At 42.6% G+C, this 13,269-nt stretch overlaps 1 protein-coding gene across 9 annotated transcripts in view; it reads left to right on the top strand.

Annotated features, from left to right (window-relative positions):
• The window catches only part of ANO5 (anoctamin 5), a 55,934-nt gene extending 43,350 nt beyond the window's left edge, over positions 1–12,584 (top strand). For all 9 annotated transcript variants that reach the window (XM_040066033.1, XM_040066036.1, XM_040066031.2 and 6 more), the window contains 7 exons: positions 1,948–2,117; positions 2,521–2,618; positions 4,008–4,138; positions 5,692–5,897; positions 6,681–6,862; positions 7,922–8,027; positions 8,844–12,584. In XM_040066033.1, the coding sequence (XP_039921967.1) occupies positions 1,948–2,117; positions 2,521–2,618; positions 4,008–4,138; positions 5,692–5,897; positions 6,681–6,862; positions 7,922–8,027; positions 8,844–9,065 (1,115 nt within the window). In that variant the 3' untranslated portion in view covers positions 9,066–12,584. The remainder of the gene's footprint in view (positions 1–1,947; positions 2,118–2,520; positions 2,619–4,007; positions 4,139–5,691; positions 5,898–6,680; positions 6,863–7,921; positions 8,028–8,843) is intronic.
• The last annotated feature ends 685 nt before the right edge of the window (positions 12,585–13,269 follow it).

The following is a 13,269-nucleotide window of genomic DNA, read 5'->3' on the forward strand; positions in this document are numbered from 1 at the left end:
ATAATCATGACTCTTAGTCTGGGGCAAAAGGTGGGATGGGGTAGTATTCTCCATTTTTTCCCAAGTGTTGCTTCCTCCAACTCTCGCTGTAAGGACTTGGAGTTAGAGATGGAAGGCAGAGGTTGAGCAGCCTGAGGAGCTGTGCCCAAGATGTTTTATTGTGACAGTGGCCATTGATGGCACTACCCTCGCTGCAGAGCTGGAGGCCCAGAAAGAGTGACTACTTCTGTAGAGTATTTTATCTTTGACTTCTGCTTGGTGCTGGGAATATCATTCCTGAGAGCCCTTCTTACATATGTTTCTTTAAATTTTATTTCACTTTATTTATTAGAGATAGAAGTCCCTGATGCTGTTTTATGGAAAGAAATAATTGCAGAATATATTCAGCCTGGGGAGGGGAGCTGAAAATATTAGGTACTTGCAGTTTGTGCACTTGTCATAAAAACAGTTGATTGATTTTTTTTTTTTGTGGTATCTTGCAAGTGAAGTCAAGAATTGAAAGGTGTTCCTTGCAGAAACTTAAAGGGATGTTGCATTTGGTTTATTTTGATTTATCGTGGACCTTCTCTGAGATCTGTATTGCTTATTCCTCTTGGCCAAATCAGACCAGACTGAAGCAGAACAAGTAGTAACTAAAATTGCCTCTAACAAACACAGAAACAAACAGAAAACTGTCATTTTTTAAGATCTTTCTTTGTTGAGGAGCAGGAATTAGCAGCATGAAGGCTCAGCAGTGTTATCTTGTTGTTTTGCAGGTGGGGATGATGAATTTCTCAAGTGGCAGCACTTCTGGGGCTGTGGGTTACAGGGGGAGCATTCCCTGCTCTGGGGGCACTGCTGCCCTCCTCGGGTGGCCGAGGTGGCTGTGCCTGGCCAGGGCTGTCAGGAGTGACTTCAGTCACTCTTGGGCTCCTCGAAGTGCTTGGGCCACATCTGGTGTTGAGACAAGCAGGTGAAACCTGCGCCTGCTGCTCTGCACCTAGCGTGCCTCACATCAGTATTTTAACAGCTCACGGAAAATGAAAGCGTTTCAGGGAGCTGCAGGCTGGGCAGGCTGCCTCACCTGAGTGCTGCCTCCTCTGTCCTACACTGATGGTAGCTTCCCAGTAAATACCTCATCTTCTTCTGGATGCAAACTGGCACTAAGCTTGGAAACATCAATTTACTCATTTTACAGTACAGCAGATGAGTTTAACACGTCTGCTGGGTCCTGACCAATTCAGAGGGACTTGAACGTTTGTGGTGTATTTTCTTATAATAACTTCCCAACTTGAATTGGTTATATCTTATCATTTAACAGGACAGTTGACAGTAATATGCTTCGGGCTTCCTGCTGCCTTCAAAATTATAAGTGTGATAAACAATGAGCAGTAAAATCCTCAGCAAAGGTTTGGTGATGCACAGTAGCTCCAAGATGCCTGTACTCAACCTCATTCTTCTGCCCATTATGAGCCTTGTCTTTCAGAGGCACGTGGGCCATGCAGTTTCTGCTGATTTTAATTATATGGACAAAACAGTATGTTGAGGTAAAAACATTGTAATGTACTTCTCTACCACAAATTAAAAAACAATCGTGTGTTGCCAACAGTGAAATCTTCATACTGCAGGAGATCCTTCTACTTACTCTTTGAGATTCATCTCAGATCTCCTGAAATACTGTAACATTTGGGGACGGACAAGCGCTAATGGGCAGGACAAAGAAGGGGAAATTAAATTTTATAGAAGTTTTAAATATGAGTTTCCTTTGCTTGCCTACATCAAACATTGCATTGTAGAGTGAAGGTAGGTTGTCTGAAAGCAGGAACTGCATCTGCTGAACTGTTTGCAGGTGTTCTTATTTTCCTTTTTTTTTGTTCCTTTGAGGTCACTGTGCATGATGAGTATTTGTGTATCTGTATCCTTTTAGAGGTAATAAAGGGACATAAAATTATTGTTTTCTGGTTTCAGAGATCCCCAGAACTCATATGGAGTATGAGAACAGGCTCACTATGAAAATGTTTTTGTTCCAGTTTGTCAACTACTATTCATCCTGCTTCTATGTGGCCTTCTTCAAAGGGAAGTTTGTTGGTTACCCAGGTGCCTACACATACATGTTTAATCGCTGGAGAAATGAAGAGGTAAGATCTTCTTCATTGAGGTGGTCCCAGTTCTCCTGAAATACCAGTGGGTCTCACCATGGGTCTTGGAAAAAAAATCTGTTGCTGAGTTCACTGAGTGCAAAAGATGGACCTTGCTGGAGCTGAGGGGTGTGTGCTGCACACAGGTCCCGCTGGATCATCTCTGAATTCTGTCTTCACACAGTTATGTTTCGGTGTGTGTTGTCTCTCACTTGAAACACTTAAAGCCCCTCTGTAGCAGCCTTCCTGAGAGAGTGGCCTAGCTGGCAGTCCATGTGCAAGTGAAGTCTTGTCCTTGCAGGTTTTAACATCTCCTTTCTTGCTTTTATACAGTAGTGGGGTATAGTCTATCTGGGTGAAAGCCTTTATTTGAGTCCATTAACACTCAGCTTGTCTCCACTAGTGTGATCCTGCAGGCTGCTTGATAGAACTGACGACACAGCTCACCATAGTGATGGCTGGCAAACAGATCTGGGGAAATATCCAGGAGGCTATCGTTCCGTAAGTGCTCTGACACTGAGGTGCCTGTCTCACAGCCAGAGGAGATTCTTGGGAGGAGTGATTGCTGTATCAGGAAGAGAGAAGTTCTGTAAATTAAGCACCAATTCTGACACTGATACTCCTTTTATGAAGTACTCCTTTTTTCAGCCTCTTTTGTGAAAGCCATGCTTGTAGAAGCATGTTGTATTAGAGAGCTTGCTCGAATAAGGGGAGGGACTATGTTAGACCTGTTGTTTGAAGATAGAGAAGGGCTGGTGGGAGATGTGGTGGTTGGAGGCTGCTTGGGGCACAGTGATCATGAAATGGTAGTTCTCAATACTTGGTGAAATCAGGAGGAACGTCAATAAGACTTTTACACTGGACTTCCAGAGGGCAGACTTTGGCCTATTTAGGAGAGTTATTCAGAGAGTTCCTTGGGAAGCAGCCCTTAGAAACAAAGGGGTCCAGGAAAGGTGGGTGTGCTTCAAAACAGATCTTGAGGGCACAGAACAGACTTTCCCTGTGTGCCCAAAGATGAGCTGACGAGGCAAGAAAGGGACCTGAGGGTACTTCCAATACTTCAGTCAACAGCTGGCTGAACATGAGCCAGCAGAGTGCCTTGGTGGCCAGGAAGGCGCCTGGCCTGGATCAGGAATGGTGTGGCCAGCAGGAGCAGGGGGGGTCACTCTGCCCCTGTTCTTGCCACTGGTGAGGCCACACCTTGAGTGCTGTGTCCCCTCAGTTTAGGATGGACACTGAGTGCTGTGTCCAGCTCTGTCCCCTCAGTTCAGGGTGGTCACTGAGACCCTTGAGCATGTCCAGAGGAGGGAAGGAGGAGGCTGGTGAGGGGCTGGGAACACAAACCCTGTGAGGAACGGCTGAGGGAGCTGGGGTTGTTCAGCCTGGAGAAAAGGAGACTCCAGGGCGACCTGATCACTCTCTTAAACTCCCTGAAAGGTGGCTGTAGTCAGGTGGGGGTTGGTCTCTTTCTCCAGACAGCAAATGACAGAATGAGAGGACACAGTCTCAGGCTGCACCAAGGGAAATACAGGTTGGATGTTAGGAAAAAAGTTTTCACAGAATAATAAAGTACTGGAATGGCCTGCCTGGGGAGGTAGTGCAGTCACCATCCCTGGATGTGTTTGAGCAAAGTCTGGATGTGGCACTCGATGCTGAGGTGCTGGGGCCGGGTTGGACTTGATGATCTTGGAGGTCTCTTCCAACCCAGTGATTCTGACTTGACAGAGCATTCTGTGTTGGAAGGGACCCACAAGGATCAAGTCCAGCTCTTAAGTGAATGACTTGTACAGAGACTAAACTCACAAGCTTGGTGGTTTTAGCATCATGCTCTAACCATGCAAGCCAATCTGATCTGCTTCTCTCACTGTTAACTTTTTTCTGCGTATGCAGCTGGATTTGTAACTGGTGGGGTCGTCGGAAAGCCAGGAATAATCCTGAAAATTTATACAGTCGCTGGGAGCAAGACCATGATCTGCAGATATTCGGAGCCTTAGGCCTGTTCTATGAATATTTAGAAATGGGTAAGTTTAAAATGACACATTTGGAATTGAGGACAGGACACATTGTACTGACAGTTTCAAAAGAACATTTTCTCGATTAATTGTTGTGGGTTGATGCCACCACTTTCATCTGCATAACAAGATGATTAGCTGCTGGAAATCATTAAATAGGTCAGCCCAATTTAAAAAAAAGCTGTCTTTGCATCTTGAACTGCTGTGAATTTCACAGAAACACCACAAAGGCTTTTTGTTTTCCTCATTTGAATGGGGCAACATTATTCTCAGTGCAGCCAGCTGCCTCTGTGCCTGTTCTTTTCTTGTTCCCATGCGTATTCTTAGCTGATGTCAGTGGAAATTTTAAGTATGGGATGAGTGCCAAATGTGCCGTAAGGATGGGTGCTGCAGACATGAGAGGTGCAAAGTGGCTGGAGGAGAATTCCTTCAGCTTTAGCCTCACACTGCTCAGTGCTTCCATTCAGCCCCTTAGACCACCAGAGGGAGTACAGGCAAGGGAACACGGGATTTCAAAGGTAATGAGAGCATGGCAGTGTTCAGTAGTCTGCAAAACCTGGGAAACTGAAGCCAAGCTAAACCCAAAGGACACTTCAAAGAACTTAATATTTGGCAATTACAAGGATACATTTTCTTGAAAAATGAGCCTTTGTACTGTTTTATTTCTGCAGGGATAGTTTTAAGTGTTCTAGAGATGCGTGGTGTTATCACTTTAATTTGATGCAGGGATGTCATCTTGTGAAACCAATGCATTCAGAACCATCACTGTTGCCAGCCATGTCCTTGCTCTTCTGTAATCAGAACTATGCTCCAGAATTGTCCCAGGGCTGCTAAGCTAGTAGGAATTTGGTTGGTTGTCTGAGGTGACAGACTTGGCCACTGAAATCATGGAAGAGTGAATGACTGGTGTATGGGAATTTGTTTTTATCCACTACCTAAATGAGATGAAATGTTCTATTTACTTTATTTGAAATAGTGGCAGTATTGGCTGTGTACTGAGGATTATCACATTCTGTACTGAGATACTTAATTTTTGTAAAAACTGAAAGGATCATTTGTATATTTTATTTGTAATTCTTAAGGTGGCGTCAAGACACCTCACTGCAACTATTGCATATAGAATTGTTATGTATGTTTTGATTAAATCAGTAACAGTAGGTGGAGGTAGGGTTGGGAGGGGCGTAGTTGATAAGTAAAAGAACAACAAAATGGTACAAACTGCAAGAGAACAAAACTGGCCTGATAACAATTGAGAAATTTGGTGGGTGAATGCATCCCAATTCCCCAGCAGTTACACACCACTCCTATGGGAACTGCAGCACCCTGAAAGGATTGGTATCCAGCACTGCTGGCAGCATCATCTCACAGGACCCAAATGGCCATTCCTGAAGGGCAGCCTGAAGGGACTGCACAAGTCCTGGCACTGGGGCGGGTGCTCACTCAGCTCAGGCCAGGGCTGAGGATGACTTGGGCAGCCTGGCAGAAGTTTGCCGTTTGTCTGCTAGTCGCCCTGAGGATACTTCAGGAAGGGCAGGTTTTGACGTTTTGTTTTTCTCTTGCAGTCATTCAGTTTGGATTCATTACCCTCTTTGTGGCATCCTTTCCCCTGGCTCCCCTTCTTGCTCTGATGAATAATATCCTGGAGATCCGTGTGGACTCCTGGAAGTTAACCACTCAGTACAGGAGGCCTGTGGCTGCCAAAGCTCACAGCATCGGGGTGTGGCAGGAAATCCTCAACGGGATGGCCATCCTGTCTGTTGTCACTAACGTGAGTGTCTTAACTGTGCTACGTCAACGCAGGTTCTCCCACGGCCTCACAATGTCAGGAGTTAAAAACCAGCTGATGCTTTTTCCTCACCATCAATGCCCGGTTCACGTGAACCTACGAAGATACCATCAAACCATTTGAGTGGTTTGGCTTGTCCACGTGGTGACAGTGTGCAGCTCCCGATCCACATGTTATTGGCCGTAACGTTTCATTCACTTGTCTGTGTTTTCCAGCCCTTTGGAATGGCAAAAGCCAGCATGAAGCTTAGTCTGATGAAGCACACTGATTGCCCAGAGGGACCTTTAGGGCACGGGGAAGGTGGATGAATTCAGATGCATTTTTGTCCTTGTTGCCATGAAGGCTGTTCTGTGGGAATTCTGCTCTGCTTCTGGATGCCCTTCTGGGAGCAGTGGTTCAGAGCATTTTTTATGAAGTGGTAACTAAATGCTGTGCCAGTATTTCACTGGAAACACGCTGTAAACAGACTACTGAGCACAACAGATCCTCTTTTCAGTGTGTCTCAGGCACACAACAAACCCCCTTGCAGGTGCTGCCAAAGCAGCACGATAGCTCAGCACCTCAAGTACCTCAGGCTTCCAGGCAAGATGTGCTGAGGCTGCAGTCAGCATCTTTTACTGAGGTGAAATGCCCTACTCATGCCTACTCACCCTTTCTTAAAAGATTCTGGGTAATGCCAGAGTCACAGAACCACAACCCCTTTATAAATCTGCTCACAAATTTTGTGTACTGCTTTTCTTATTTCTTCTTCCGATTTCTTTTCAGGCTTTTATTGTTGCGTTCACGTCAGATATGATCCCTCGTTTAGTTTACTACTATGCTTATTCTGAAAATGAAGACTCACCAATGTCTGGATACATAAACAACAGTTTGTCAGTGTTTCAAATCTCAGATTTTCCTGAGAGAAATGAACCTAAAGAGAATCCAGAAAACTTTGTTATATGCAGGTTGGTGTAATAGTGTTTTATCACTTTGTATAGAATACAACATTAAAAAATCAGTTCAGATCTAAGTAGTCCATTAGAAAATGAGTTATGTCATTCTCATCATTCTAAAGTGTGAGAGGTAATATTTAGGCTATTGGTAAGGTAACGCTTGAGGTGGTAGGAGATCAGGCCAATAACAGAAACAATCATTTTAAAAAAAAAATCAAAATCACTGCTAGGAGTCTCCTTGTTAACTTGCTTTTCCTTTGTTGGATTTTATTTACCTAATTACAGTACTGATTTTTGAGTGAGGAAGGAAATTTATGTCCCTAAAGTTCTGAACTTCAGCCTATATTTTCAAGGATTTTTAGGCTGAGTAAGTGGACAAGAAAGCAGGATAAAGGAGATGTCTAGATCCTAAAGCTGAAAATGAGATGTGGCATTTAAAATCAATCTTTATTTTGCTTGATCAGACCAAAAATCAGACCTATCCTGCTTTTGTTTAAAAAATAGTTCTTTCTTGCTTGTGGAAGCACATTGGAGGTTCTAGAATTGCAATTGAATTGCAAAAGAACTTTGGAAATGGCAAAATAAAGTATTGATCGGATGAAAGAAATCTCAAAGGAAACAAAACACGCCCCAAACCAGCCACCCCAGCACTTTTGGAAACAGCTGAGTTTGTTTGGTGGTGTAGAATACGTGCTCAGGTCTGTGCTTTCATGAAACCCTGCTTCTGCCCATGTGTGTCACATTTATTCAGCGCATGTCCATTACCCTGGGATGCATCCCATCACCTTGTCCTGTACTATTTGATGATTGCCTGAAAAACAAGTGACCTGTGTACCCAATTCCACGTCACACATCCTCTGCTCTATTGCTGTCTGTGTGAGGGTGTTTAAGCAAACACGAGGGTAGGAACAAATTGAGAGGCAACCTTTTTCTTCCAAAGGAAACAGACCATTTAAAACAAGGCAAGGTTCCTTAAGTGACAGCTGTACTTGCTTGTAAGTGTCACCAGGCTTGTAGAGTGTCCCAGGCTGACTGTGACATTTCACCTCGGCGTGTCTGTCATTCCAACAGGTACAGAGACTATCGATACCCTCCAGATCATGAGAAGAAATACTTACACACCATGCAGTTCTGGCACATTCTCGCTGCAAAACTGGCCTTTATAATTATTATGGAGGTATGTTGCCTGCAAGATTTCCTTCTGACATTGGTACCTTGTGATTCTCTAGATAGTGACTGATTTTATAGAAAATAGAATTGCTGGGAGTATGAAATAATTTGTTCCCAAGATAATACCAAGTATTCTTGTCCTAAATTATTACTGTTACTGGGCCTTTTAACTTCAGGGAGCTGACCTCAGAGTAGGAGCAGTGAAGATGGCTGAGGAGACTGCAAATGTTGATCAAAATGCTCAGCAAAATAAAAGAAGTCTTTATGCCAGTGTAAGAGACAGAAGCCCACCAGGACTAGCACTTCCACTCCTCTTGCTTGCCTTAAAGAGCTGTATGTGAGATGCCTGTGTTCAAAATCCAGGCAGCGTTTTGCGGTGATGTGCATGTGGGTTAGAAACGGGTAAATCAGTGGTTTGGATGACTGGCACTGCTTTGCAGGTTCTTAAGGGAGAAGGGGGAGTTCAAGTGCTCATCTCATCACTTTTCCTGCTGTGTTTGGTCAGCTCTCAAGAGCTGAGTGTTGTCAGCACAGCTGTGTGAACTTTCTGACAAACCACACAGAGGAGGTTAAAAAGTGATGCTTGAGGTTCAGGCCCTGACACTTTCCTCTTGGGTTTGCTAAGTCATTAATGATTTGGGATTAAAACTTCGGCAGAAGATGGGTTTTAATCTTCATGCGCATCTTAGATACTCATTAATTTGGTGTGTATTGTTCCAGGACAGCCAGATGAAATGTAATCTAATGTGAATTAAGTGACCTCTTTGTCATATAAAACAAGAGGTGTTTCATTTGGTAATGAGTTGTTACTTTTTTTTTTTAGCATGTTGTATTCATCGTCAAATTCTTTGTGGCATGGATGATCCCTGATGTTCCTGCAGATGTGAAAGCCAAAATAAAACGTGAGAAGTATTTAACACAAAAAATCCTACATGAGTATGAACTTGAGAAACTGAAGGAGAGACTGTGCCAAGGTGATAAAGGAGCCACAGAAAAGGAGTTCATCGCCACGGAAGGGAGAATGGAGCTATCCAGAGCAATGTAGCCAAAACCCAGCCGTGTTGGGTTTAGGTCGTTTCAGCTTCTTCTATCTGTGGTTTGCTCAGTATGCATCATGTTGAAAGCTGCAGGAGCGTTCAACCCTTCTCTCTCAATCCAAAGATTTTAAAGTTTTCTTTAAGAGTTTTACTGAGCTTTCAATGTTGACGAAATCTATTCAACTGTATGATTTCAGTACTGGTTTTTATTTACCCATGACTTTGAATAGGAAATGTAATCTTGTAATCCTGGAATTCTGGCTCCTGGTGTGGGGACTGTTAACTCAAAGGGCTCACAGGACACAATAAGGTCATTTACCACCAAGCCCTCTCCCTGTTGCTAATTGCAGCATTCCGGGCTGTATCCCAGCTGACTGAAAAGGATACCACAGAGAACCACTGCTGTGGAAAAGGCTGAAAATTATTATTTTTGTTATGTGATAACTTAAATAGAACACTCCTGATATAAGGGTTAAGGTTTGGGACTTTTTTTATATTCACTATGTCTTAACGAAACATTGGTTTGAACTTCTGTACATCTTGTGGAGGGAGCTGATTTTTAGAGCTATATTGGCTTAATTCCACTTGGAATTATTTGTAGGCACAAAATTCAGTAAAAACATACTAGTGAAGGGAAAAAAGAAGCCATAATTTATTTTCATAAAGATACTTTTTATGGAAGAGTTTACTCTCTAAATGCAGATATTGTGGAATCACCTAAATGCAGTGGGGTTTGAAAAGCTGTATATGATTTGGAGAGTAACAGTTATTTAATTTCTCATGCTCAAAAACAACCGTTGGAAGATTGTTCGAGATTGGTTTTGGCCAAAGCTGCTGGTTTGTTTATTTATTTCCTTGTTTGGATTCTCAATGAATGCCAGCAAAGGGCTGAAGCTGTGTCTGTCCTCGATGCATCCTTTGGAGTGTGCCTGCGCTCCATGGCACTGGATGGGGAGCTGGACCACCATACCAGTTGGTTTAGCTGAATGGTTTGGTCTTGGACTTCTATCCAAAAGATTTTAAGCATGCCAAATAATCTGTATTTATGCTGTTATTATCCTTATACATAGTATCTTGAGGCTTGGGCGTTGTTCTGGGTTGTTGTTTTTTTTTTTTTTCCTTTTTAATCTTTGGGAAGGATTTTTTTTTCTTTTTTGTTAGGTGGCTTTTCTACAAAGTTAATGAGTTTATAAATATATAATAACTATTTGTGCCAAGTAGTTTCCAGCTGTTTCAGAACGTGCCCGAATTTTCTCCCTCATTGAAGCAGGTAGGCCTTCTTATGATCTTGCTGTATATTTAAAACATATCAACGCTTCCGTGCTTAGTGCCTTGTTTCTTTGCGTTTAGCAAGAGGTGTGAAAATGATCTCTGCAGGGCAGTGCCTATTTCCAGAATGTGCTTGCAGGCATCAGGGTACTGTGAGCCTGCAGACAGTGCTGTTCAGTGTTACCACACCCTGCCTGCCTTGGCACACTTTGTTTCGGTGCCACGTGGACTGCTGGAGAGCAGTTTGTGCCCGGACTGCAGACTGTTGTAACACCAACACGATTCAGCTCTCTCACGCTGAATACACAAGGTAGACAAGATTAGAGAATTCTGCTCTATTTGCACTTTGAAAGTCATACTTCCTCGCAAGTATTGACGTCAAAATTGAGATTTGTGTTCTGTATCAGCTGATACATACTGTCCCCACAGCGTGGGGCAGGTTGTTTTAGCAAACCTCGCCTGTGCCTAGGAGTACTTGGTGAGTGACCTCGATGTTGTGACAGTTTAAATCAGTGTCCTGAGTGGAGCTGTTGTCTTCAGCAGAAGGATTGGTAGGAGGTGCCTCCCTGGAGCGCACATCATCACAGCTTGGCTGCCGGTTGAGGCGTCGATGCCGATGTACATTTCTCGTTACTGTAAGTTATTCACCTTCGTTCTCTGAGGTTGCTTGATCGATCAAGCGCTTTGGCAATTTATGTTCGTGATGAACCGGTCGTGTTCTTGAATATTCAGATATGTTTGAAGTAATGGATCTGTCGGAGGAATGCATGTGTAAATAAATCAGCTCTGCTGCTTAATGTGTAAGCCAAAGAAGAGTATCGGCCACCAGTCGTAATCACATATCAAACACCACAATTTGCACAATGAAAGCACTGTGCTGCATCTTGCACATAGACTGTTAATTAAACTGCTCAATTTAGATGCCGTGGGTTACTTACTGTTTGCAGTGCAAACAGATGCTTCTAACAGAAAGGTTGATGCGATGCAAAAGGATATATTTCTGTGCAAAATGTACAACCTGACTGAAGCTGAAAACATTTGGAAATTCAGCGTTAGATGCACTATTTCTGTTTATGGGAGATTAGTTTCTTCAAGTAATAAAGTGTCCTGATATATTGCCCTTGAGAAGATATCAGAAAAGAGGTGTCTTGTGAATGAACAATGCTATTTAAAAGCAAGATGGAGGAAAATAAGGAAATGCTTTTGTTTGGGATATAGCATTGATGTGCAGGCCCTGAATCTGAATTGATGTTTTGACTCCTATCTTGTGCTTCCTACAAACTTATTTTTTAAGATCACTTGCTATTTAATGCAGTACAAACAGATGTTTTGTATATGTTGTATCATACAGTACGAAGTGGCAAAACCCCTGGGATCAGCTTATTTAGGAAGAAATACATATGTATCTTAAAAATAACTCATTATACTTCATAGCTTTGTATACAGAAACTGTTGAGAAGAGAATCTGTTGTCATACTAAAAGCTAATATCACAAAAAAATCAGCCTTGGCACCTTTTTTACGTAATAGTTTGCCTTGACTTGCCATTAAGCAGTATTTTGACCGAAGGTATCGGTACGGTCGGGTTTGTAATGGTTCACATAAGTTTCCTGAAGTGTTCTTGAAAAGCGACAGAAGTGAGGAAAGCCTGGTCAGTTTGGACATGTGTTGATTGTTACTGTTGGAATATTTCATTTTGGTGCAATTCAGTATCTAAAAGTGTCCTTTAACCAAAGTGAATGAAGTTCTGTATTGCAATTACTGTAATTTAAGCAACAATAGGTTGCCTCATCAGAATTAGTTACACAAAAAAACTGACCTTACAGGTGTAATACAATCAGGGAAATTTTTTTTATTATTTTATTTTTTTGCAATTCCAGTTTAGGTTTTTTTTTACCTTGGGCAGGTTTAGTGTGGTATGTTCTAAGCAATGGACTGCAAAAGAGGAGTGCTACTATGAGACACTATCCTGTTTTTCCTTGAAATTGTTCTTACTCTGCTTTTACTCATTTGTGTAACGGTGTCAGTTTGAGGCAACAGAGCTGCGTGCAAATGGATGGAGTTTCTGACTATTTTTCATGTACCACTTGTTTGACTTGTACTGTCCTGTAATCTGAGTAGCATTTTTGTCTGCTGAGTATGTGGCTGAACTATATGATACACTAATGTCGGAATAATTTTTTTAAACATTCTGCTAACATTTAATATGCACACTTATTAAGATCGAAGTCTAGCAAATAAAGCTGTGTTCATTTTTAATGCGCTGTCTACTCGTTTGTGGAAATTCCAGGGATTGAGAGAGGAGCACAGTACTAAAAGTCAGATGCCTGGAGAGCCTCCTGGAGGAGAATATTGATGCAGATTTCTGCAACTCAAGTGTGTTGTGTTCATGCAGGTCCCTTTGCAGCCAGGCTGCTTCTCCCTGCGCTATCTGGATGGAGTTTTTATTCCTGCACTGCCAGGACCTGAGGTGACTTCTCAAGCTCTGTCACGCATGCAGGTTCCACACCCAGCACGAGGGGTTCACATACAGGCACTTGAAGTACCTTTGAGTGCATCCGCTGGGAAATGGCAGGGCTGAAGCTTTCCCAGGGAAAAGTCTTACAGTGCATATTTTAACCTTTCTTAAAAGTCACTTCTGGGGCCAGTGAAGGGATTAAATCACAGGGAATCTGGCTGGAAATTTATGGCTTGCTGTCAGTAGATGTTTTTATCTCAGCTTGTCACCTTGTCAGGACTCTGGGGACAGGGTCACCTGCCAGGCTTTGGGTAGGTCATTTCCTTTGTAACTTTGAAATTATAAACCAAGGCACGTGCAATTTAAGCAAATTAAAGAAAAGTATAAGATGAATAAAACAAGCATCTCTGTATTAAAAAAGGAGAAGAGAAAAAAAGACCAAAACAAACAAGGTGTAATTATATCATATGGTACCACTGCTGTGCT

The sequence above is a fragment of the Hirundo rustica genome, chromosome 6, assembly GCF_015227805.2.
Source record: "Hirundo rustica isolate bHirRus1 chromosome 6, bHirRus1.pri.v3, whole genome shotgun sequence".
Classification (NCBI taxonomy): domain Eukaryota; kingdom Metazoa; phylum Chordata; class Aves; order Passeriformes; family Hirundinidae; genus Hirundo; species Hirundo rustica.